The sequence below is a fragment of the Muscardinus avellanarius genome, assembly GCF_963383645.1.
Source record: "Muscardinus avellanarius genome assembly, chromosome: 9".
In the NCBI taxonomy this organism is placed as follows: domain Eukaryota; kingdom Metazoa; phylum Chordata; class Mammalia; order Rodentia; family Gliridae; genus Muscardinus; species Muscardinus avellanarius.
The window spans coordinates 90,231,551-90,258,334 of record NC_137795.1 but is presented as its reverse complement, the minus strand read 5'-3'; the positions used below and the strand labels follow the sequence as shown (position 1 = coordinate 90,258,334).

The following is a 26,784-nucleotide window of genomic DNA, read 5'->3' as shown; positions in this document are numbered from 1 at the left end:
GATTACAGGAAATTCTGTAAATAGTTTGGATTTAGTTGAGTTTACTCAGAAATTATACATGTTTAATAAGGTTCAGAGCAAGAGTCTGCTGGTTTCGTATCCTTACAAAATATATACAACATGTATAGGCAAATTATAGTCTTAAAGCACACTTTAGAATACTGCCAATATCTATTTTAACAAGATTCTATAATTAGAAGTAGCTGATGAAACTAAATCCAAAGTAATGACAAGGAAGATTCATTCTCATTCATTCTCATTTAAGCTATGTCACTTAAGAGAACTTTTTTAAAAACCATGTACCCCCTAAAACCATTCAAGGAGAGGTAAGCAGGCCTTCCTCCTCACTCTTTACTGTGGGATTCCAATTGGGGTTGTGCCAGAAACGAGCATTTCTAATACTTCAGAAAGTCCACAGAATGTTGTCTTTTATGCAAAACAATGTCTAATGCCTGTCTCTGGCATCAGTAAGAAGTCATGCTTATCAGAATTTCCTAATACCACAACAGCATACATTCAATCAAATGCAAAGAAATGGGAGGTGGACCATTATGTCACCCTTAAAGCTTCTGCTGCCTTTTTTTCTATATTCTGTTCATCAATGTGAGCAAAGTGGACTTTGTGAGAGACCATGTTTGATTGCCAGGACCTCTTTTGGGCATTTCTTCCTAAGTGGAATATACAACAGTTACGGGAGTGGGGGAGATAGTACAGGGAAGCTACTCTTTCCAGCTCAGAAGGAGTTGATGAAGCCCATATATGCATTCAAGAAGCCCATGGGATCCTCTAGCTGTGGGTAGTGGCTAATGTGGTCATCCAGAATCGACACTGTGGACCGCGGCAGCGTTTTCCTAGTGGAAGAGAACAGCATGTAGGTGAACTTAAGGCTGGAGGGAGAGGGTGAAGCCAGTGGGAAGCCCCAAGCAAATGCTGTGGACATATCACACCAGAAGGAACCACCTTAGCCAGGTTAACTTGCCAATTCCATCTATGCAGACTAGCTTTTAAGTGTTTGTAATCCAACAGCCAACAGCCTGAAAACAATGCTTCTGCAACAACGGTCAAACATTCAGCTCCACAGAGGAGCATGGAGCATCACATGTGGACCACTCAGCAACTCACTGCCCAAGCAAAGGTAACACAGGGCTTCCTCCATCTCAGGAGGATGAGCAAGCTGTGTACTAGCTGTGTCCACCAGGCCGTATGAAGGTATGGAATTCTTAGGTGACAGAACCAAGTTTGTGTTCCAGTACCTTCCTAGTCCTCACCCAGACAGAATAACAGCCAATGAGAAGGCACTTTCCCACAGCGAGCTCTTCCCAGTCTTCTTAGTTTAGGTCAATGAACTGGCATTGTAGTCACACTAAAACAGACATTTCCTAAGCTACTTTTATTCTTTGGTTCACATGTTTAACTTTTTTTTAGAAAAAACTTCTTGATCTAAGACTATAGTAGCCATGACAGTGAAAACAGGCTGTATAAATTAAATATATAACTGAGTTTCTTGATCTTTATACTTTAGTGTGAGATTAAGATAACCAACTCATCTTTCCATTATGTTTCCTGGATGAACAGCCAGTGAGGTCAGAGGTGGTGGCTAGTGCCGACAGCCCTCAACAGGTAATTCTGTTTATCCCGTCAGGATGAAATATTAACAAAGAAAACGACCTCTGAGGGAGAGAGACTCACCTGTACAGCTCCAGAAACTCTGGATAGGGATTTATAGGATCCAGTGGCCCATAGATAAAGTGAACTAAGAAAGAGGAGAGGAATGAATTACCAAGAGCTCTCACTTCCGTTCTCCTACTGCTCCCTAAAATAACTCCTCTCCCCAAAAGAGATATTATGTAAATATTTGATAAGATAGCATTGCTTCCTTTATTGGATAAAGGAAGCCATAAAGAATTGCTAGGAACAAGCCAATAGTTAGGCACGTTTCTCCTACATACATACAGCTATTTAAGCCCTCCAACTCTTCTGTGCATTGAACCAAAATAAGTAAGCACCACTTCCAACTGTATTTTGTAATCCCAGGATACTGTCCTTCCTTAAACTTCTGCAGTTGAAATCAACCAGTAGTTTCTATTTTTTTTTTTTTAATCTGTAAGGACGAAGAGACAAGTGAACACAGATACCTGTAACCTCTTGATCAGTCATCTCAACAGCCTCCTGTCCCAGCAGTTTAGCACTGAAAGTGGCGGGCATTGACACCGCACACCAAAGAGACCAGTAATGCCAGCCACATGTGCAGTAATGCCTCAGTGTTTTACATATTTCACTGCGTGCCTGTGTGTGGAGTGTCCTAAATGTTGGGAGTAGGGTTGTCAGTGACATAAACGATAACCAGTTAAGTATGAATTTTACATTAAAATAATTTTTTGGTATAGGTACATCTCAAATTTTGGGCAACACATACTTATACTAAAAAAGCAGTTGTTGTTTAGCTAAAATTCAGATTTAACTGGGTATCGTGTATTTTTACTTGCCAAATCTGATAAACCTAAGTAGAGGTAACAGGTATTGCAATTATCTTAACCCCAAAGTCCTTAAATTTCTCCCACCCAGAAGTAATAAAAGAATACTCACTGGGAATAGACACAGAGGCAAGGGCTCCCACCCAACGTCTTCTAAACTTCTTCCTCTGATTGATGTACTGTAAGAGACTACAAGGACAAATAAGTCAGCAGGAGCAGAACAAATGGTCTTCAGAAGCCTGATATGATCCAGAAGGAACACTGCTTAATCAGATGCAACCTGGAATTCCCAGAAACATTCCATTTGTGTTCATCAGTGTGTGTTCTGCAGCAGTGATCGAGTCTACTGACAACAGAAGCATTAATGGCTCTGTGCATTTATTAAGCAGGGAACAAGATCCTAGGAATGCTCAAAGTTGGTTTGGAGAATATGTGTCTAAACCTGGACCTACAGTTCCCACTTTGGGTCTACCACTCACCAGCTCTGTGACTCAAAGGTATAGCACACCTCTCCAACTTACCATGTACCTCTAGGATCCCTAGTGTAAAACCTCGTGAACACAAAACTTCACCTCTTCCCTTCATCTGACCAGAGAGCATGGGGAGAATTTCTCTTCCTGCCATATAAAGTACCACAGCCACATTTCAGCCCTCTACCTCATGTGCCATGTGGTCTCACTGGGAACTCTGGGACAGTTTATTTTTGTGAGCCTCAATGACTGTCACCTTTTAAGAAAGAGCAATTGTGTTCATTTTTCAAATTTTTATATTAAAATGAATCTTCAGCTGGGTGTGGTGGCTCATGCTTGTAATCCTAGTATTTGGGAGGGTAAGACAGGAGACTTGCAGGTTTGCAGCCAGCCTTGGCTACTTAGTGAGGCCCTCTTCAACTTAATGCGACCCTGTTTCAAAATAAAGAATAAAAAATAGGACTGGGGTGTAGCCCAGAGGTAGCATGCCCCTGGGTTCAATAGGATCTCGTGGGTATTAGGGAAGAGATGGAGGAATGGCTACCTCTGACCCACCGTCCCAGTAGTCATCAGTTACTGACCCAGCCTTCTCTCAAGTAGTTACAGGTGCCACCATCTCTAGTTTCTTTGATAAGAGCACCTATATTCTGATTTGAACCAAGACATGGGAATTCTTTGTATAAAACAGAAGTCTTCCATCTCATCCTATTGCTACCAAAAAGATATGCAAAAGGAAGAGCCGTGGTACTTTGAGAGGTACTAGGCTCCTTTCATAACTATAATTGAACACTTGGAAGCATTAATATTGGCGAAAAGTGAAGGAGGACAGACTTGCCAAAGTCAGTTACAGGCTGAATTGGCATTAGAATTTGCAGCTGTTAATCCATATTTTTTTGGTGCTAAATGAAGGCACAGAGCTTACTCTATGCTTGATTTCTTTCTTTGTGGGAGGCACAGATCATGATGTTATAGGTTTGCTTTATAGGTCCTAACCAGCCTTCTTGTGATAGGGAATAAGCCAGCAAAGAGCAGAACAAGCAATCTTTTCCCTCTCCCCCAAACCCAAACAGGCTCATTTCTTACCTGTCAATGACCAAGTTCCCATCATTGTTGCGAATGCCTGCCCACATGTCCCACAGCTCACTCTCAGAGGGCCGAGTATATGGTCCAAAGACTGGGGTGAGACTGAAAAGAACCCAAAATGCAGTAAGATAAGTGGGAAGAACTCAGGATTTTCTGTTAAATATGGCGGGAACCTTAGAGGTCAGACATTTTGACCCTTAACTGACTTATGAATTCCTTCCACTACTTCCCTGGCAAGTGGCCAGCACCTTGCTTGAAAATATCAAACCCCAGGATTTGGTCCAGGATTGTAATGGCAGCAGCTTTTCACTACATTGTTCCCAGGCCATCATCAATATTTGTTAACTTACCCACGAGAGAATACAAAGAAGTTCATCAACCGTGTTAGGATGGGCGACAGCACACCTCCATCTTTAAGTAGCTGTAATAATAAGTAAAGTAAAAAATCAAGAAACCAGAGAAAGACAGCAACTCACCAGAACAAAAGATTTTATACTAGGAACTAAAAAAGAATTTAGCAAAATCTTCTACTGAAAAGTTTGGTATTTAGTTCTTTGTTTTGGCTACCCATATTCTATTATTCTCTCATGGAATACAAATCCATTCCCAGTTCTCATACTGTATTAATATACTACTGATTCCTATTATTTTTTTTAAATAATGGGATCAAACAAATATCAAAGTCAATCACTAAGCCAAACATGAGGAGGGAGGTGGAGAGAATTGGGTAAGGGCTAATTGGGCAATGTGTGCATGTATGTCTCCACCATCTTATACTCCGATAAAATGTATGGCTACAATATACCAATAAAAAGTTTAAAAAATTAAGCCGGGCGTAGTGGCGCACGCTTGTAATCCCAGCATTCAAAAGGCTGAGACCGGAGGATCGCGGTTCGCGGACAGCCTCAGCTACTTAGTGAGGCCCTCTGCAACTCAGTGCAACCCGGTTTCAAAATAAAAAGAATAAAAAATAGGACAGGAGCTGTAGCTCAGAGGATTCCATCCCCAGACCCGCCAAGAAAAAAAAAAAAAAAAGTTTAAGAAATTAAATAGATAAATAATGGGGTCACTCTGGGCATGGTAGTACACACTTGTAATCCCAGTACTTGGGAGGCCAAGACAGGAGGATTGCAGGTTCTCAGCCAGCCTCAGATAGGAGTTCTGTTGCCCAATGGCTCAAACCATTGTCCTGCCTCAGACTTCTGAGTAGCTGGGTCTACAAGTGCACATTATGGCAACCCCACCATAAATCCCTGACTGATGTACTGAACTATAATCACAGTTTGTTCAAACTTCATGCTCATGACACAAATCTTTATATAGCTGTATTTCTCCAAATATTTGTTCATGTCTTATTTTCATTAATAGTTTTTTTCAGTTTTATGTGGGAGCCACCTCCACTGTTTATTTGCCTAAGAAGGGAAAAGTAAACTGGGTTAATGTGAATTCATAAGGAAGAAAATTTTCACTACAGCATAGCATTATGACCCTTAAAAGTTCCAAGCTTTATGTCAGCACACATCTTAAAACAGGATCTGTTCAGTGAAGTAGCCAACCTTTTGGAGAAGGAGCGGACGGTGAGTCTCAGGAAAGATACCTGTAGAGAGAGGGAGATTTCTCTTAGTCTTTTAACAATGACATTAGGTCAAAAGCAAGCCCATTATCAGAAACTAGCTACCAAACTGTCACCATTTTTTTTCCTTTACTGCCAAAACAAAATTGCAAATAAAAACTTAGTACGGTCATGCACCCCATCATGACATTTCAGTCAACAGCGGACTGCACATGTGTACCCCTCACTTAGCAAGATTACATGGTTGTAATCACTTCTGCAAGGAATTATGTGTTTAGCTCATCAAATTATATCTCACTGGAATTACTTTCCCCATATTACTTTTCATTCTTTATTTTGTGTGGTGCTTGGAATTAAATCAGATTTTTTTTTTCCAGCTACAGCCCAGCCCTTTTTATTATGTTTTTTTTTTGAAATGAGATCTCACTAGATTGCTGAGTCTTGCTATGCTGCTAAGACTGTCTTCGAATCTGTGACCTCCATGGGATTACAGGCATGCGCCGGGCTTTCCTTTTTTTTTTTTTTTTTTGGTGGTACTGGGGTTCCTGGAAACCTCCGGGCTACACTCCCAGACCTATTTTATATTTTTTATTTGGAAACAGGGTCTCAAGCCAGCAAGGCTTCAAAACCACATGATCCTCCTGTCTCTGCCTCCCAAGCGCGGGGAATACCAGCATGTGCCACCTCACCCAGCCGGGCTTTCCATTTTAAAGGTACTTTACATGGTCACCTATAATGCTGCTGACCAGGCCTGACTCCCCTGAGCACTTCCTCCAACAGTCTGAACACAGTGTTGTTTGTCATTTAAACTACAGAAACACACACATGGAAATTCTCCAATAAGTGAAGGTCCTAAAGGGACAAAAAAAAAGCTTTTCTTATTCCATTGCTGATAAAAGGCCAGACTGACTCTTCTCACAAGCTGCCCTTAAGGCATTCAGGGAACGTTTGAATATTTACAGACTTATAAGCCATCAATGGCACACAAAGAAAATTTTGAATCATCTCCAAAAGGTCTAATCTAGGGTACACTAATTTCTAGCTGAAACTTGGCGCTGTTATCAGTTAAGAGTTTAAGAATTTAATGTATCAGAAGCACCTATTACTAAAGCTTTAAGCTTGTCTGTAACCCTCTGCAGTTGTTTGAGGGTAGAGCAGAGCAGCATTTATACACACTCCTTAACTATTTTTCTTTTTGGTGATACTGGGGGACAGGGAGGGGTTGATTTCAGGGGGGTTCTACTGCTGAGCTAAAGCCTCAGCCCTTTTTATTTTAAAAGGTATCACATACTAGCTTCAAATTTGGGATCGTCCTGTCTTAGCCTCCCAAGTACTAGGATTACATCATGCCCACTGCGCCTGGCTACACCCCTTCCTGCTAATCAGTGTCACCAGACCCACCATTAGCTCTCGCTAGCTAAAGCACTACAAAAGCAGCACATATTACTATAATACAGCTGCTGCTTTTTTGGTGTTTTTTTTAAACATTTTTATTGAACATAAATGGTATATATTTAAACTATACTTGGTGCCCTCTCCCCCCTGTCCCCATTTTCCCTCCCCCCCTCCCATTTTGGTGGTTTTGGTTTTGTTTTGTTTTACTTTTTGGTACTAGAGATTGAACCCAGGAGCATACTACTTCTGAGCTACCCCCATAGCCCTTTTTTTTTTTTTTTTAACACAGTCACAATAAATTGCCAACGATCTAAATCGCTGAAGCTGGACTCAAACCTGCCATTCTCCTGTCTTAGCCTCCTGAGTACAGGGATTCCAGGCATGTACCACCATCCCTGCTAATGTAGCTTTTTATAAAGTCTGTGTTAACACAATCACTTTCCTTTGTAATCCTACTTCTTATTTATAAACATTCTGAAAGGGGGTCTTATGTCATCAGACCATCTAAGCAGTTTAAAGCACAAAAAATGTAAAAAATCCCCTAGTTGGTGTCTACTTGCAGTATCATCAGATTACCATAACATCTGAAGATGGCGCTTCTAGGCTACACCCTACTTTCCACCTACCACTAAGGCAATTACCTCCGTTTGACAGACACAGACTCTTAATGGTAAGCCGGCCGGATCGATTCTGCTTGTACCTGGAGCAGGGGATGAGAATACATATATGTAGTAGAGCAGAGCAACACCTGTAAGTGGCAGAAGACAGCCCCCGAGATAGGGCCAGCAGGGGTCCAGGAACAAGGGACCCCGCCATCGAAACCCATCGCCACCTGTGACACAACAAAGTCTGTGGCTTCACTGACCTATACAGCAGCTCCTGAGCAACAATGTCTCCATAATCGTGAGACAACAGGTTGATCCTGCGGTTCTGGAGCCCCAGGTGCCGCAGAAGCGCCTCCACGATGCTGGCCTGCTCAAATATTGAATAGTGATGTGGTCTCTAGAGAAAGCAAAGGCCAGGTGCACAGGATGAAGGCACAGTGCAGAACTCTGCCAGCCTCCGCGCCCCGCCCACACCAGGGCTGCTTACCGGTTTGTCACTGAAGCCAAAGCCTAAGAAATCAAGGGCAACCACTCGATGAAATCTCAGGGTCAGACCTTCCCAAATCTGTAAGAAAAAAGGATGCTTCGGACTTTCTGCTCCTGTGCCTACTGTCCCCCAGCCCACAGCAGACAAGCAGTGTCTGTCCTTTCCTAGCTTAGCAAGGACTTCGATAAAGTGAACTTGATAAAGTGAAAACTCAGAACCACCACAGGCCCCACGTGACATATGACAATATGAACTCAGTAAACCCTCTTGAAAATGCTGGATCCCTGTTCTTAATCTATGGAGCATGAAACAAATAATCCAGATCTGCAAGACGTCTAGTGCTAACAAGAAAATCTTTGATTTTGGAATTTTTAAGACATAAGAGGATCTAGAAAAAAATCTGACTTCATTACCTTGTACCAATCATAGCTGGATGTTGGAAAGCCATGTAAAAGCACAACTATCTCAGGACTTCCAACCACACCCACAGAGTCTAAGAAGGAGAGAGATCAATTAGGCCAACTCCCTATAAAAATAACCTTCAAGATGTTAAAATCGAAGTAGTCTGTTACAAAGGACAAGAAACTGACCAAATTAGTGACAATGCAAGGTGACTGCTTTAAGGAAAAACAGGCACTTTGTCCTTTAAATCTACATATTCAAGAATTGTAAATAACACTATCTGTGTTAATTTGCAAACTTTTTTACAATAACCTTTCACAGTTAAAAATATCAGAAACATATAAACTAAAAATTATTTGTACTTAACATTAATTTATCACAAAAATCCTCTTAATAGCAACTCTTTGCATGAATGCCTTAGTTTATGTCATCTCAGAAGAGAACTAATCCCTTATCAGAAGCATCATGCTGAAACTATTAGCAAATTCTATAGGCTACAAAAAGGTTAAAATCAGTGGGAATGTTTTTAATTACGAAATTCTATTAACTATAAAAAAGGTTAGTCAATATAAATAATATTTTCATGCATATGACAATATAAAATCATTAAACCTTCAAAGTAAGCCAAACAATACGTACACTGCAGGGGCGTGAAAATTCAGTACGGTTTTCAAAAATAATATAATTAGAAGCAAATAAAAATTTTATATACTATGAGCCTTATTACTAAGAACCTATGCAAATAATCTGTGCAACATCTAACTTACTAAGGATCTAGAAACAAACCAATGTAAAGAAAATTATGTACTTACTGAATCGAATCTAGCAAATGAGAGGAGGTCAGGAGCAATAATGAAAAACGGTTTATGACAAACATTTTTCGTTATTGCTCTTGACCCCCGCCCAAAAAAAATACTTTCCAATCTGTTTCTCCGCTTCTTCACCTATAAAATGAGGTTAAAGGCACCTATCTCCAAATGCTGTTGTAAAGATGAACAATGGAGACTGCAAATGTAACTCAACGCCTGACATGATCATTACTTAGTAGAAGTCACTGTAATTATCATTAACTAATTAATTTATACAACAGTGTGAGGCTTAAATTACATTCAGGTACACATATAACAAATAATCTCTATAGAAAACAACTCGATAAAATGAAATCACATACCAAGAGAGAGAAATAATGGTAATTAACTCTGAAATATAATGACCCTAGGAGTGCTAAAAAAAAAAAAAGCTAATATCTGAATACAAATCAGGGTACAATAAAACTTTTTACTCTAAGGTGTACAAAGATTCCACCCCCACCTTCCCCAAAGCTGATTCTCCCTGCTCTCGAGAGATGAGGAAAACTAGACCGTTCCCCTCTGTCCTTCAAAGATAATACAAAAAAAGGGTGACTCCCCTCCATCACTGGAGGCCACAAAATAAGAACCTCAGCTGGGACCTACGTGACCCACACCCACGGCAATCTTACCTTGGTAGAAGATACGTAGTCCCTTGTAGGTGAAAAACTTGCCAGAAGTTTTCCATGAGTGCAGAGCAGGTGAGAGCTGGGGAGGTGGGATGTGCAGGTACGCCGCAAGCAGGGGTACAGCCAGGAGCCCCACCTGGACCCACCACTCCCTCATCCTGCAGGAGAAACAATGGGATGACACTGCATGCTTTCCACACCCTGCAATGGCCACATCCACACCCCCCCCCCAGCATCACCACCTTTGTTCACCATTCTAAGAGGAAAATACATTTCAATATGGCATCTACCTCTGCTTACCCACTTTAATCTGAGCCCTCCCCGCCCCCGCCCCTGCCCCTGTGGGTTTCCTGATACCTCCTAAAGAAGGTTCAATGGCTTTTAGCAAGGTTGGGGGGGGGGGCAGTTCCCACACAGTTTAAAAATGCTATGAGTTACTCAACACCTCCCCCACAAGCAAAGTTTTTAAAATATATTGTATGCCACTGTTTTAATATCTAGGGGTAGGGTGGGGTTACATGTCCGTAGAGAGCTGCTCTGGACTTTTAATACTCATCACCCCTCTGGCCCAAGTGAAGCCCCTTTTACACTGCTATCTGGATTTGGGCTGAGAAACTGCTAGGGGTAAATGTCTGTGGAGACCACAAGATAGCTGCTACACTGTACATTCCAAACTAAGCAGCTTTGTCTTGACCCTGAATATTTAATCTCTTGGGAAGTCTGGGCAGCAGATTATATCTCTGTTCCTCTTCGCAGACTCCTCAGGTAAATTTCTCATTTAATTTCACACACACACACTCTCTCTCTCCCCCCTCCTTCTCTCTCTCTCTCTCCCCCCATCCCAAATAAGACAGTGCTCATACCCACCATTTGAAAACTGGTTTTGTCTTTGGCAGAAAAGCACTGGCTTATACCCCCAGCCTTGCCATAGGAGGATCGTAAAGGTCCAGGTCAATTTACCCCACTGAAGGCAAGTGTTAGAGGAATTAGAAACAGTTTCCTCTGTGTCTAGTCTGTGACTCCCTATGTCACCCGGGAAATTGTCCCAAGTTTTCTCAAAACAGAATAGAAATAATACCCCTCTGAAACCAAAATTTGAGCTGTCCAAGAAAATAGCAACAAATAAAGGAAATTAATTGTAAAGCCCTGGCGGGACAGTCTCATGTCTGCATACATGCCCTACATCCTACCATCCACCTGTACTCTAGCCACAAACCCTACCCATTCGGGACTAAGCCAATTCAAAAATATTTTTTTCTTAACTAAAAATAACCCATGGTACAATAACCATACCCCTGCCCCGCCCTGCATTTTTTCCTCCAAAGTACTTGTCCACAAGACAAAACGATTTGGCTCTACTCCAGCACGCTAGAAATGCGGCGAGCGTGCTGGAAAATGGTGGTCTGCGCAGGCTACATCCGAATACCTCTGAACCGAAATCACGAAAAGCAGTAGGCTCGGGTTAGCATTTTCTCAGCGCTGTCCGCCCTATAGCTCAGCTTGCGGTTTTTAAGTGACATCCGCGGCATCCATTCCGGGTCCCGCGGCTGCTGCGCAGTGACTCAGCAGAGCGCTGGGAGGGGGCGCGGGAAGGGGCGCGGGAGGGGTGCTCAGGCTGGGGAGAGGGAGGGGCCACCTGGGGGCGGGGCCAGGAGGGCCGAAGGAGGGGCCACCCTGGCTGGGGGGCCGGACGGGGGGGAGGGGTGCTCATGCTGGAGTGGGGGAGGGGCTGCCCAGACTGGGGGGGGGCGGGCCAGGAAGGGCGTGGGGGGGGCGCCCAGGTTGGGGGGGGTCGGGAGGGATGGGAGCGGCGCCCGCCCCTCCTTCTTTTCCACTGAAACAGGCCAGCCCTGGGGGAGTCGGCACGTCCCCACGAAGGTTTAGGATTTTTTAGTAGCAAAGCAATCTGGCAGTCAGACAAAACGGGTTAAACATTTTTTTCGAGCCAAATCCCTATTTTTTTTAAACGGAGCTGTGATTCAAGAGTATCAATTCGGCAAAGTCTAATTACAAACTTTCTGGAAATCATCCTTTCTGGGCTTTGATTTTTTCATCTTGTACTCGGGGTAACGTACTCACCAGCCACGCAGAGCTCCCACCTGCCGGCTCCGCTGCGAGGGAAAGAGCCGCTCGGGACCCGCGTCCGCCCCACCCGGCGGCGGGCGGTCTGACACCCACACCGCGGCAACCGGCGGCTGCGCAGCCCCCACCACCCCCGGCTGGACGTGCAAGTCGCGACCAGCGGCGCCGGGGTCTAAATCCGCCAAGCCGCACCTGCGTGCGATCGGTGTGCCAAAACCCAAATCGCCCACAGCAATGGCGGGGTCTCACACATCCTAACTCACACAAAGCGACGCTGGGGTCTAGAAACCCTCAACCACGCCACGGCGAATGACCAGGTCTTAAAAACCCTAACTGCAGCAGCGTGACGCCGGGGTCTAAAATCCTAAATCATGCTGCAGGGATGACCGGGTCTAAAATCCTAAACCACGCTGCAGGGATGACCGGGTCTAAAATCCTATATCGCGCTGCAGGGATGACCGGGTCTAAAATCCTATATCGCGCTGCAGGGATGACCGGGTCTAAAATCCTATATCGCGCTGCAGGGATGACCGGGTCTAAAATCCTATATCGCGCTGCAGGGGTGACCGGGTCTAAGAAACCCTAAATCGCGCTACAGGGGTGACCGGGTCTAAAATCCTAAACCACGCTGCAGGGATGACCGGGTCTAAAATCCTATATCGCGCTGCAGGGGTGACCGGGTCTAAGAAACCCTAAACCACGCCGCAAGGATGACCGGGTCTAAAAAACCTAATTCGCAGCGGGGTGATACCGAGGGTCTGCTAATTCTAAATCACACCCGGGTGAGGTCAGGGTCTAAAAATCCTAAATCTCACGCAGGCGAGGCCCGGAATTCGGACCTCTCTCCCGCGGGCCGGGGCGGCCGGCCGGCCACACCCCCCTCGTGCCCACCGACCGATGGACGGATGGACAGATGCACAGATGGCGGGATGGATGGACGGCCGGGCGAGGGCGGCGCGCACCCACCTGCGGAGGCGATCTCGGCGCACCATGGCCGCGTTATCCCATCCCGCCCGCCGCAGGGTTGCGGAGCACTGGGCGCGCCGCGGCGCCCGCAGCCGAGCAGGACCGGGACCGGGGGCGGCGGCAGCGCAGCCCCCCGCCCGCGCAGGGCGGCCGGCGGCGGCGGCAGGGCGCGGCAGCGAGCCGCCACCTCGGCGAGCGCTGCGGCACGAGGCCGGCGGGCGAGGCGCGGCTGCCGCAGAGGAGGCGCGGCGCGGCGGCGGCCGGCGAGGCGCTGGGCAGAGCTGGGGGCCGCGGCGGTGCGCAGCGAGCGGCGCCCGCTTTTAAGCCCGCCTCGCCCCGCCCCCGCCCCGCCCCGCCGAGGCCCCGCCCCGCGGCCCCGCCCCGCCGCAGCGCCGCAGCGCCCCCAGGGCACCTTGAGGGTGGGCGCAGCCCCAGCCCCGAGCGCGCGTCCGCACAGACCTCCCCGGCCCGGGAACGCCCGCGCAAGGACCGAGACCCGAGACCCCCACGCAGCTCCCCTTAGACCACCCACAGGGCGCGGGGGGCTCGGCCTGGGGTCTGCAGGGCTGGGGTGCCCACCGCCTCCTGGGCCCCTAGGGTGGGTGCTGGATCTTGAGAATGCCCACGTCCAAGTAGCGGGCTCCTCTATTTTCTGGGCCCCCCACCTCGGGTTAACAATGAAGGGCACACCAAGGGGCTAGGGAACGACTGGCTCTGCGGGACCCTCCGTCGGGTGCGTGGCACATCCGTGCGTGGCCAACACAAAGCAAAGCGGGCCAAAGTTGCACAAAGTGTGGTCGGCACACTGCAGCAGCGCGACGTGGTCGGCATGCAGAAGCTGCCGCGGCGAGCCACCCCCTCGCGGTGCAACCCAGGGCCCCGGAGGTGCGGGAGGTGAAGGGACTTTTACAAAAGCCAGAAGCCTTTAAGAGGCACCCATTGTGCCTTTGAAAAGTGTGGCGCATCGCGGTGTCTGCGTGCGTTTTCTGGCTGTAAATTGCAATTCGGATGAGTACGCGGAGGCTGCGGGCTTCCGAGCCAGGCGCGGGCGGCATCCGCGGTCCGGCGGGGGCGCTGCAGGCCTCGGTTGGCGCGCCCCGCACGCCGCAGCCCCAGCGCGGCGGCTCCCAGGCCCGCACGCCGCGGCCGGGCGAGCCAAAGGCGGCCACCGCGCCGGCGAGCCTCGGGCATCTGCTCGCGCCCCGGGAGCTCGGGCCACCCAGCAGACGGCGGAGAAGCCACCCCTGGGAGCGTGGCGGCAGGACGAGCGGCGCAGCACAGGGTACAATCCCACCGCGGTCCGATTAACAGGGGCTCGAGACGTTTAGCTGGTGCAGGGCACCGAGGCTGGGGGACGAAATGAATGAGAAACGGTCCCTGCCCCCAGAGAAACATGCCGGCCATTTGGAAGGGGAGGCAGGCGAGGACTGGGGGCTTTTTCAATTTTCCTTTTAATTTCTTAGCGACATTTTGTAACAGGTCGGTCCCCTCCTCCCTGGCGTGTTCGGCCCTCAAAGGCCAAGCCCAGCGTTATCCACCCTTTGTATCCCCAAAGCCCGCCACAGGCCGGGCCACAAAGAAAGCCCCTAACAAATACTGCATGAATAAGAACAAGAATTTGAGGGGCACAGGGGAGGAAGTAATTAAGGGGAGGGGGAGAGGGTTGTCTTGAATGATGAATAGACATTTACCAGAGAGACAAAGAACATTCCAGCCGGAGCGGACGGCATTTGCAAAGCACAGGAGGTTCAGGACCGCACAGCTCTGGGGAAAGCCGAGCGTCCTTCGCACCGGGGGCACCAACAGGCAAAAAAAATTAGGCCGGAGGAGCAGTTCATTGTGAGAAGTCTGGAATTTGTCCTAAAGAAAATGAGAAGCCACAGCTGGGTTAAAGCCCTATAAGGCCTTAATTGGTTACTTAACAAAATTTAAATTAGTCTCTTTACAAATCGAGGATTACCTATATTAACTAACCCGGCCACCTTTTTAAAGAATCACTTAGCAAGACTTAAATCGGTCCTTTCAACAGAGTAAGGGCATTCCTACTTTAACTACCGACAACAATAACAAGAGCCTTTGCATTATATGGTTTTCATATTTGCTGTCAATAGAACCTTTGAGTCCCGCAAACAATTCCACACTTTCATTCTCACCAAGCCAGGCGCACCGGCATCCAAGATGAAGGCAATTTTCTAATTAATGGACTGGGTGTCCCACAAAGGATCTTTTTCTGAAGGCCTGAATACCTACCCACATGGAACAAGTGGGTACAGTGGGGGAGAAACAGCTTAAGCCCCTGGGGCTCGGGGGAGGTACGGGAAAGAGGGAAAGCTCGTCCGGGAGGTAGACAATAGGAATTCCAAGTCTAGCGCTTAGGAAAAATTCTTTAGCACAAAGTGACTAGGAAAAACTTCCTTGGGGGAGGGTTGGAGGTGGAGACGGGTACAGAACCCAGAACTTGGTTAGGTGGAAAAAGCACTCCTGTTTGGAAGAACCTCCACACAATGGCAAAGTAGGAAAACCACGGCATTTACCCGGAGAGACTGACTCGGCTAGAGCGGGCATCAGCTCTCAGAAGTACAGGGAGAGAGCTGGACACAATGCCCAGGAGCCCAAGAGTTAAGGAATCTCCCACCTGAACCAGACTTCCTGAGGGAAGCTTCCTCTGCAGGGAAAGATTCTGGCTGTCGGTGTAAAACCCTTAGAAGCGCCTGAAAAAAACATGTCACCGTCCATAAATTCCATGTCTGCCTCTGGCTCCCTTCAGTTCTTCCAAACAGACATACTCTCCTTGACCCATAGCATGGGTAGTGTTCCCTGGGCCAGTGGCTTATCAGTCCTGTCACATTTCAGTTCTAACACAGGTCCACACACAATAGCGTAGAAAGTTCTGCATTTATCATCCGACCGATGAACAAGACAGGCAGACCAGCAAGGCTGGTAACCGTGGACTCAGTGATCCCACGGTTTTTCTAACCCCAGTTTGAGATCCATAATATGACAAATCCAAGGATATTTGTGAAGCCTACAGGAGAGAAGGGGACTGCCACTTTTAAGAGCCCTACCTATAGATTTGAACCAACTAAAGGAGGAAAGGATGGGAGAAAACTGGTTGAACGGCAACAGTTTGTTAAAGAGACTTAGGGTTTTCATTGATAAGAGTTTAATCAGTGTGATACAGCTCAAAAAAAAAAAAAAAAAAAAAAAGCAACCGTGACTGTAGACTCTGGAGAATTACCCAGAATAAGTTCAGCCTATGCTATTCTGCTAGCTGGACCTTGCGTTGTATTCTGTTCTACAGAGCAGATACTAAGAGACACAGAGGCAAACAGCAGGGTTTAGAGATCAACTAAAATGGATCGCAAACCTTAGCACACAAGGTGTAAAGGCTCTCATACTTTTAGCTCCTACTATGAGCATGGGTGTCACCCAGTTTATCCCTAATCCTCCCGGGAATCGGGCTAGATGAGTATTTCCATTCACACATCTCAGAGAAAGACTAGGCAGCTCCCAGCGCTAAGTGTTAGTATGTGAGGGAACTGGGAACTGAATCAGAGGCGTGCGGCCCCAGAGCTGGCATTCCTTCCACAGCCCCATGTTGCCTCCCCGTCTGAAATAACTGGGCACATTTAGTTTGAAGAAAAGGACCCTTGTGAAGTGAGTGGAAGAAGGAAATGTGTTCGCAGTCCTCAAATATTTGTGGAAGCGGCATTGGACATTTTATTCTGTATGTCTCCAGTGAGTGCAAACTGCAGAGAAACAGATGTCGATTTAACATACAGCATTTTCCAACAGTCGCGGCTGTCTAGAGGGATGGAGTGGCTTGGCCACTTGGAGACGTGACAAGAAGCCTGTCACTAGGGGCTGGGTAATCCTGTGGCAGGTATGCAAGCTCTGGGGATATGACTGAAGGACCTTTAAGATCTTTTTCCTACCTCATAGAAACTAAGGCTCGGAGAGGTATTGGAACTTGGCCAAATGAACCCCTCTGCCCAAAAGCCAAATCTACTACTACCCAGTCTTCCTCGGCCCAGCACTCGTTGTACAAGACTGCCTCGCGCCCGGGAAAGACAAACTGACTGAAGAAAATACCCTCTCACATCAACCTCTCCACCAAATTCAATGTATTTCTAACATCTAACATAGCTGGTATCTTCCTCTCTCTTCAGTCTTTTTTTTTTTTTTTTTTTTTTTGGAAAAATCTTTGCAGGAAAAACTCCATGGAACCGAATAACCCTTTAACCGGACAAGATGAAGCAAAAGGAGAGATACCGTGGCTGATTCTAGACACTGCAGTTTTACTGGGCACCAACTCCAGCGCTGCTGAAGGACCTTCCCACACCCTCTGCATCACTCCCCAAATCCCATAATCCCACACCTGGCCACCCTGCATCCTGGTACTCTGCTCCACTCTTCCACACGGAGGGGCCATCTTGGCCACTCAAACAGATAAGTTAAAGATCCTAATTAGGTACCAGTAGCTTGCATTTTTACAGCTCTTTACCCTTTCACATGTTAGCTCATTTGCTGCTCGCCACAGTCCTCTAAGGACAACAGCTACTTTCTTTCGGATTCCTTCCTAGCAGCCGCACCCCGCTCTCTCTCCGCTCCCCCTACTCCCCCCACTCCTTTCCACATTAGGTTGATTCCTCCAGCCGGGATGGGTCCCCCATCGTCAGCAGGTGTTTCGGTTTTCCTCGATTGCTCTCCCACCTCACACCTTCCCCAGCTGCCCCCTGCCCTCCAGCTCCGGCCCTGGATCCCACGCGGCTCCCGCGGCCCTCTCGGGGAGCCCAGCGGCCGCGCACCCGGTCCGATCCGCCCCTCTCCCCGCGCCCCTCGGCCATCCCCGGTGCCTGGGCCTCTCCGGCCGCGGGGGGGTCCCCAGGGCGCAGCCCCCAGAAGCGAGTCGCGGCTCCCCATTCACGGATTCAGACACGTTGCAGGGGTCGGGCCTGGCGGCGGGCTGGGCGCCGGTGCTGGCCCACGCCCGGCCGGAGTCGAAGGCCAGGCCTCGCCACGTGGCGCCTCGTGGGCCCCCACGCACCCCCGCCGTGCGCTCCCTGCAGAGCCTCGCGCGGCTGCCACTCGCGGCGTGGCCCGTCCACACCAGCCGCACGCCCGGGGCGGGGGCTGACCCACTCCTGCAGCGGGCTGCGAGGGGGAGGGCGGGCGCCCCTCTCCTCCCCCCCACATCTCTTACCTGGCTCAGGTAAGACCTGGGCTACAGGACCCCATGGTTGGGGGGAACCGGGCGCGCATGCGCTTCCTGGGGCCAGAGGCTCTCGGCCTTCATTCACCCAGTCCCCAGGGAAGGCTCGGCCAGGCCACCGACTACCCGGCTCTGGGCTAGAGCGTCGCCGGCGCTGAAGCCCATCGCCCCAGCCCGGCATGTGCTGCCGCCTTCTCCCTGCCGGGAGCCAGCGCCACCTATTGCAAAGGGTATGAAACGGCAGGCCGCGCCTTTGGGCTAAGGCGTTGGATAAACCGGAGTAAAATCGTAGACGGCCTGATCTGAGCACTTATCACGTTAGATGAGTAAAAGTAGAGGCCAAGCCGGGCGCGGTGGCGCACGCTTGTAATCCCCGCGCTTGGGAGGCTGAGACAGGAGGATCGCACGGGTTCGAAGCCAGCCTCAGCTACTTAGTGAGGCTCTCAGCAACTTAGTGAGACCCTGTTTCCAAGTAAAGCATAAAATAGGTCTGGGAGCGTAGCCCGGAGGTAGAAAAGCCCCTGGGTTCCACCTCCGGTACCACCAAAAACAAAAAGTCGAGGCCACAGAAGCGCGACTGTGGTAGTCATTAACTACAGAAAGATCCTGTGAACCTCCCGCATCTCAGCCATCCCCCCAACTTCGCAGTTACTCTCCAGAGCCCGCCTTTTTTAATCTCACAGCGCCGTGTGCCTGCCCTCTGTTCATCTTGGCGTGGATCACACAGAGTTCACACTCAAGGACGAGGCTAAATTCACCACCGTTTCCAGCCCTGTAGGACACACTGCAAACCGACACAGTCTCTGCCGCCTTCTACATTATCTTGACTGATGGCGCTACCATCCCTCATCTCCCACACACTACCTCAGAACCTGGGTCAGCCCAGAGTTCAGGCGGCTGACCACTTCCCGCCTCTTTTTTCTTCCTTCCCAAGTCTCTCTTGAATTCGTCTTACTCCCATGGTTGGCGGTCGCCCTCCTCCCTCCTCGCCATCGCCATCGCTCGTCTGGATCGCTGCTTTCCGATTGCTTCCCAGGTCTCCACTGGAGCGCCTTTCTAGCTCCTCACTCACACACTTGCCAAAGTGTTTTCCTAAAATGCATATCTGATCACAGCTCTTATTTTTTCTTTTTACTGATTCGACCTCTTGAGCATGGCGTGCAAAATACTTTAAAGCCCGGCTATTCCTTCCCCCCAGAATCTTCTCCCGCATAACCCCTCTATCTTACCCATCCCCTCAAAGTTGGAGTTCTGACCAAATATTACTCCTGGTAGTATCTCCCAAAACACCATGCAGTTCCCTTTTCCCTGACCAAGGAGCTCCTTCCCTACTTTGGCGACCTAAAAAAATTCTTGTTTACTTTTCAAACAACAGCAATTTAGCTGTTACTTGCTCTTGCGTGCCTTCCCAGAAACCTTCCTACAGAAAAACTCCCTTGTGCCCTCTCTGCCCCTTAGACACGCTGGAACAGTTGCTGGGGCTCTGCTTGCAGGCCTGCCGGGTCTCTTAACATCTAGCTGAGCTCCTTGAAGAATCAGAAGTCTTGTTTATTTCTGTGTCCCCTTTTTCAACCCAACAGTTTATCATAAAGATAAGAATGAATAATAGCAAACATATGTTGATCACATTATGCCAGACACTCTGCCAAACTCCTCTGTACATTACTCCCTTCTGGTGATAACCCTATAAAAGAACTATTATTATACTAATTTTACCAGTGAGACAACCGAGACTTTGACGGATTAAGGAGCTTGGCCAGGGCCGCAGGGCTAGTAACTTGTGGGGTCAGAATTTGAATCTAGATCTATTTGCTCATGCTTATCCATTTATGGAAAAGTCTGGCAGAATTAAAATGATATTTGAAAAAAATCACAGGTCATTTCTTAAAAGCATTGATGCTTACAGAGTTGGTTTGTCTTTTAAGGGGAAAACATAGCTATTCTACTCTAGTGGATGGAAATAGAATGTTCTAATTTAAACTACTGGTGTAGAAAGCCAAATAGTCTTGATTTGAGGGTAAATGAAAAAACAATTTTGTTATTATTCCATATCTTCTGGAGTTTTATTGGGTTTTTTTTGTTGTTTCTTTGTTTTTGGTGGTACTGGGGTTCCTGGAACCCCTTCTACCTCCGGGCTATGCTCCCAGACCTATTCTTACACTTTTTTTTTTTTAATTTGGAAACAGGGTCTCTTAAGCCAGCATGGCTGACTTCGAACCTGCGTGATCCTCCTGTCTCCGTCTCCCAAGCACGGGAATTACAAGCGTGCGCCACCACGCCAGGCTCTTCTGCTCTTATTATATAAATGTTTGGGTTTTTATTTTTTCGGGTTTTGTTGTTTTGTTTTGTTTTGTTTGTTTGTTGTTGTTTTTTGGGTTTTGTTGTTGGTTGGTTGGTCGGTTGGTTTTTTTGCTAAGGGACTCATGCAAACCAATAAGTTTAATTAAAAAGAAAAAGAAAATCTCCTCTGGATAAGTGGGAAGAGATCTAAACCAAAAGTCACTATATAATGTTCAAGAGATTGCCACAACTGAAGATACCAAGATACCGTGAGGTCTAAGAGAGCTTACATATGTAACACACTTAGCAGAGGGCCTGACGCATATGGAGAGCTGCATTTTTGCTAGCACTTTGTCCTTGTGAACAACCTCAACTGGATTCCTGACCTAGTGATACAGATAAACACACAGCTGATAGCATGCCACGTGATAGATGACTTCATACAGCTAAGGTCAAAACTCTAGTTTCAAGGAGATGGGTCTGCCAGGGACTAGGGAGGGTGGCAGAGAAATAAGAGAATGCCCAGAGATCCCAGGCCTGGAGAAGGAGCAAGTTGCTAGAACCAGAGAAATACCAGCTAACTTTTGCAAAAAAACATTTTATCTGTTGGCAAAATATTTTACTACAGAAGGATCTGTTTCTTAGATCCCATCCTGTTTAAAGTTTCCACACCATTCCAAGCATTCCCTTGTCTCTCTCACAGAGGGGGGGCTCCACCAGCGGCAAAAAGAGCCAGCTTTCACCAAGATGATAGGAGAGGAGGAAGCAGAGGAGAAAAGATCACAGAAGCTTACGATGCTGTGGCCCAGAACCCACAGGAAGTTCCAGCCTCACCCCGAAGTCTAAACGGGGCCATCAGACTCCAGGAGGAAAAGGAGGCACAGTCCCATCCCCCAGGTTCCAGTACCTCCCTAGCAGAGGAGAAACTGATGAGCACAGATGCGGCCATGTGTACATTGAGCGGAAGGGAAGGGAGAGGCTGTGGAGGCTGCGGTCCAACTCAGCCAGCACAGCCCGAGAAGGTCTCCTCTTTCCTCCAAACCCATGCCAGGTGTCTAGCACACTAACCCAGTGTCTCCCCAGCCCAACGGCATGGAGGGCTGCTGAAATGTCTACATTCTTTACCACAGGCCATTCACTTTATGTAGGCAAAACATATTTATGTTCCTCCGGGTCTTCAATAAACAGAGTAAAGAAACTTTCTGTGGGTAGTTCACTCTGGCCCAGGCAAAAGAGGGCAGCTATTCTGATGGGAATAACTAATGAGACACGTACAGAGGAAAAAAAAAATTCAAAATTAAACAGAGGAACACTGTTGGTAGAATTAGATACAACTTTTTTTTGAGGGTGTCTTGGGACCGGCCGTCAAAACTGTCCCAGCAACTCCACATTGGCAGATTATCCTATGTGTAGACTCCCTGACGTGTGTCCAAGGATGAACAAAGCTTGCTTTATTTAGGAAAGAAAATTCTAAATAACCTAGATATTCATCTTTAGGGATAAGCTGTGATCCAGTACCAGTTATGAAGTCATCTAACTTGCACAGCTTCTCAGTGTTACATGGAAAAGCAAAACTCAAAACTGGCTGTGTACTTGGAAACCGACTTATATAATACCGTGTATGTACCATATTATCTAGAGATCTGTGCTTAATTTTATACTATCAAGATCTTTTTATACGTATTAGGGATGCCTGGGAAGACCCACGTGTAGCAAACTGACAGCCCAGAGACAAACCTGGTCTGCAGGAAGATGTGTCTGTTTGATTGGCTGGTTAATTTTAGATTCAAATTTGAATGCCTTTAGAGAGAGTCCTCATAAAGTCCATATTACTCCCTATTATTTTGCATCTCTCTTCCCTCTGTTGTTTCCTGGCTCCCTAAATGTACTTGAGGAGAGAAATGGGGGGGGGGCTGAAAGAAGACTTACTGTTCACTATTGGGGGGTACTGAGGATTCACCCCAGGGGCATTCTACCTCTGAGTTACACCCCCAGCCCTATTTTATTTTTTTATTTTGAAACAGGGTCTCACCAAGTTGCTGAGGGCCTCACTAAGTTACAGAGGCTGGCTGCGAACCTGCGATCCTCCTGTCTCAGCCTCCCAGGTACTGGGATCGTTTACAGGCATGTGCTACCACACCCAGCATTACTATCGATTTCTATCCTGTAAGCAAACATTACTTTCATACCTTAAGGAAGGGTGGGTAGGGGACGCTCTCTTTTCATGTCTGGAAAGGAGAGCCTGGAGGAAAACAGAGATCCGGGCAGATGCAGCACTGCTTTGGAAGCTGTTGCTGTAATTAAGATAAGGAGCAGGACCTATCTGAACTGGCCAGGGAAGCAAGGATGAATTATGCACCCCAATTTCAAACGGCTTTCTAAATCCTTCCTAGACCACTGTAATCAAGAATATCCAGGCCCCCTGTCCCTTCTTTCTGCAGCCTGTGGCCTGTCTCCTGGGCCACAGGACAGGGCTCTAGGGTAGGGAGGGAGGCCCCCTGCGGTCCTCACAATCCCTGAGGGCCTCACTCTCCCCTGCCCTCCCTGTCACTGTGCTGGCACCAGCTGTATAGGAAGCGGTCCTTGTGAGCACCAAAGGTCTCATGGAAATCAAAGGAGAATGGAGGTCTACACACGTGTCTACCACAAAGGACCAATGGTTTCCACAGTTAACTTTGAGATGACGGCAAAACCTCTGCAGTCTGCAAAGTCAAGATTTACCTTAAAATCCGAACTAGGAACACTTCCAAATGAAACATTCTCTTGTTTGGGGCAGTAGCTAAAAGACAGACAGTGTCAGAGTTCTGGCCATACCATGCTATTTCACCTACTGGAAATTCTTCAGCTGAATGAGATTATTTATTTGAATATTTTCCACTGAGTGGAGGCTGGTATTTCCAAGACTTTCTGTTCTGTGGTTTGAAGGGCGGGGAATACAGCATGGTACTGAATTGAGGGAAGACTGGGACATGAAGAAAATCAGATCTCTGACTTACTTATCTATTTGGTTAGTTGGTTTCTCAGGAAAAGGGAATGGGAAAAAAATCAAATAGAATTTATGACCATAGAAGGCATGACTTCCCATCTCCCACCCAGCACCCCTGCCCCGTTCCCACTACCTCTGCCCACAACACTCTGCTTGTCCAAGAGGTTCAAGGCAAAGCCACTGAGGTCACACAATCAATCATCCTAAGTGTCCGTCAACTGATGAAAGGATAAATAAAAAGTGGTATATCCAAGAAGGTGTGGTGGCACACACCTAAAACCCCGATCCTTGAGAGACTGAGGCAGGAGGATCATGGTTTCAAGGACAGACTCAGCAACATAGAGAGATGGTCTAGAAAGATCCTATCTCCACACAGAACATAAAGAGTTAGGAGAGTAGCTGAGGGGTAGAATGCCCCTGGGTTCAATCCCCACCAACACACACAAAGGTATAAACATGCAATAAACTATTATTCAGCAGTAAAAGGGGGTGGAAGGACTGATGGATGTTACAATGTGATGGATCTTCAAAACATGCTTAATGAAAGAAGCTGGTCACAAAAGACCACATATTGCACAATTACACTTCTATAAAATGTCCAGAATAGGCAAATCTATAGGGACAGAAAATAGATTAGTTGTTGCCTAGAGTTGAAGAAGGGGGCAGAGAAGGGGAGGAATTGCTAATGGATACAAGCATTCTTTTGGAGGTGGTGAAAATATTCTAAATTGATAGTGTGATGGTCACACAACTCTATGAATAAACTAAAAAAAAACACTGAGTTGTATACTTCAAGTAGATGAATTTAATGTAAACTGTATCTCAATAAAGTTAGAAGCAAAAGATACAGATCAAGAAAATGCTGAAGTGGCATAATTAATATAAAAATATCTCAGAACAGAGAATATTAATTACCATGGATAAAGAAAGTCTTCATAATGAAAAAGGGACCAATTCATCAGAAAAATAAAAAACTCCTAAAAGTACATATAATAGATCTGCAAAAACTGATGGAATGTAGAGAAAAATAAGCAAATGTACAATTATAACTGAGGATTTTAACATGCCTTTCTTGGCAATTTGTAGAGGAATAGACAGAAAATCAGGATAAAGAACACTTGAACAATGGCATCAATCAACTTGAACTAATTGCTGTTTCAAGAAATCGCCACACAACAAAAGTGAAACACATATTATTTCAACTATACATGAACTATTCACCGAGACAGATAATTTTCTGGATCATAAAACAGGTCTTAACAAATTTGAATTCTATGACATATGTTTTCTAACCACAACAAAATTAAATTATAAACCAACAGCCGGGCATGGTGGTGCACGCCTATAATTTCAGTACTTGGGAGGCTGAGACAGGAGGTTCGCAGATTCAAGACCAGTCTCAGAAATTTAGTGAGGCTCTCAGCAACTTAGTGAGACCCTAAATATTGTTTCCAAATAAAAATAAAATAGGGCCGGGGGTGTACGCACACACACACGTATATATTTGGAAATTTCCAAATATTTTAAAAATAAATGATAGACTTCTAAATAATCCATGCATTAGATAATAAACCACAAGAAAAATTGTTGAATATTTTGGATGAAATGGAAATAAAAGTAATACATATCAAAATTTAAGAGATGTAAACTGGGATGCAAAGAGATCAGAAGCCCAAAGAAAGGGAGTTAAAAGTCACCAGCACAGCTGGACATGGTGGCATACACTCAGTACTTGGGAGGCTGAGGCTGGAGGATCACAGGGTCAAGACCAGCCTCAGCAAGTAGTGAGCCTCTCATCAAGCCAACGAGACTGTTTCAAAATAAAAATAAAATAGGTCTAAGAGTGTAGTTCAGAGATAGAATACCCCTGGGTTCAATCTCCAGTACTACACACACACACACACACACACACACACACACACACAAATTTTTGTGTGTGAGATGTAACAAACTGTGCTAAGCCAGGCCTGGTGGCATATGCTTGTAATCCCAGTACTTGAGAGGTTTAGACAGGAGGATCATAGGTTCTTGGCCATAATGAGACCCTGTTTCAAAATAAAGAATAAAAAATGGAGGTGGGGGTATAGCTCGGAGGTGAAATGCCCCTGGGTTTATTCCAGTACCAAAAAATCATTGAATAAATTAAAATGAAAATAAAAGCGAGTCATGGTGGTGCACTGTAATCTCAGCATTTAGGAGGCTGAGACAGGAGGATCACAGCGCGCGGGCAGCCTCAGCTACTTAGTGAGGCCCTCTGCAACTCAGTGAGACCTTGTTTAAAAAAAAGAAAAGAAAAGAAAAGAAAAAACGGCTGAGGGTGTAGCTCAGAAGTAGAATGCCCCTGGGTCCCATCTCCAGTACTGAAAATAACAAAAAGAAAGTAAATAGAAAGGAGATAATGAAGAGCTGAATTGACAAAAGAGAAAACAGAAAATCAATATAAAAAGCAATGAAAATAAAAAACTATCTGAAAACTAAAATCAATAAGACTCTAGTTAGGCTAATCAGGGAAAAATTAAAAGAAGAGGAAAATCACTAACCTCACAAAAAAAGAAGGACTGGAATTGTAGCTCAGTGGTGGAGCACTTGCCAAGCATGCACAGAATCCTGGATCCCATCCCCAGCACTGCAAAACAAACAAACAAACAAATAGACACTGCAGATACTCTAACATTCAAAATATAAGAAGAAAATATTATGAACAACTTTATGCCAATAAATCCAGTAACTTTAATGAAGTAATTAAATTCCTTGAAACATACCAACTGCTAAAATACACTCATGAAGAGATATGCCAAATATCTCTGTATCTACCCAATAAATTGGACTCACAGTTACATCCCCACAAGGAAAACCCCAAGCCTGGGTGACTTTACTAGTGAATGCCACCAGATACTTTAGGAAGAAATAATTCCAATTTTACATAAAGTCTTCCAGAAATAGAAGACGCTTCCCAATTCATTTCATGAAGCCAGCATTATCCAGTTACCAAAACAGACAAAAGCATCATAAGAAGAGAAAAACTATTCACCAGTCTCCTAATGAACATCAATTCATAAATCCTGAACATATTTTTTGGCAAACTGAATCCAGCAATAGGTAAAACGATGATCCATTATGACTAAATAGGGCTTATTCCAGAAATGCCAAAGTTTTTCTTTTCTTTATTTGGTACACTATAGCCTCACATCATAATATGGAGCCGATGAATGGATTGCAAAATTATGGGGCATACACACAATGGAATTCTACTTGGCAGTAAAGAAGAACAAAATCATGTCATTCGCAAGAA

The 26,784-nt window shown here is 46.4% G+C and overlaps 1 protein-coding gene across 3 annotated transcripts; it reads right to left on the bottom strand.

Annotated features, from left to right (window-relative positions):
* Window positions 1–733: 733 nt before the first annotated feature.
* On the bottom strand, window positions 734–13,040 carry MEST (mesoderm specific transcript; the record flags this gene model as incomplete). 3 transcript variants are annotated; one of them, XM_080701653.1, is made up of 12 exons in its annotated part: window positions 734–851; window positions 1,690–1,753; window positions 2,587–2,663; window positions 4,028–4,129; window positions 4,378–4,448; window positions 5,584–5,624; window positions 7,637–7,695; window positions 7,861–7,997; window positions 8,088–8,165; window positions 8,501–8,580; window positions 9,970–10,124; window positions 13,015–13,040. In XM_080701653.1, 12 exons carry the CDS (start codon window positions 13,038–13,040, stop codon window positions 734–736), a joined length of 1,008 nt encoding a protein of 335 aa, XP_080557779.1. The 3 variants fall into 3 exon arrangements, with proteins under 3 accessions (XP_080557779.1, XP_080557780.1, XP_080557781.1); XM_080701654.1 differs by having other exon boundaries at window positions 10,012–10,124; XM_080701655.1 differs by lacking the exons at window positions 4,028–4,129; window positions 13,015–13,040 and having other exon boundaries at window positions 9,970–10,123.
* Window positions 13,041–26,784: the final 13,744 nt, after the last annotated feature.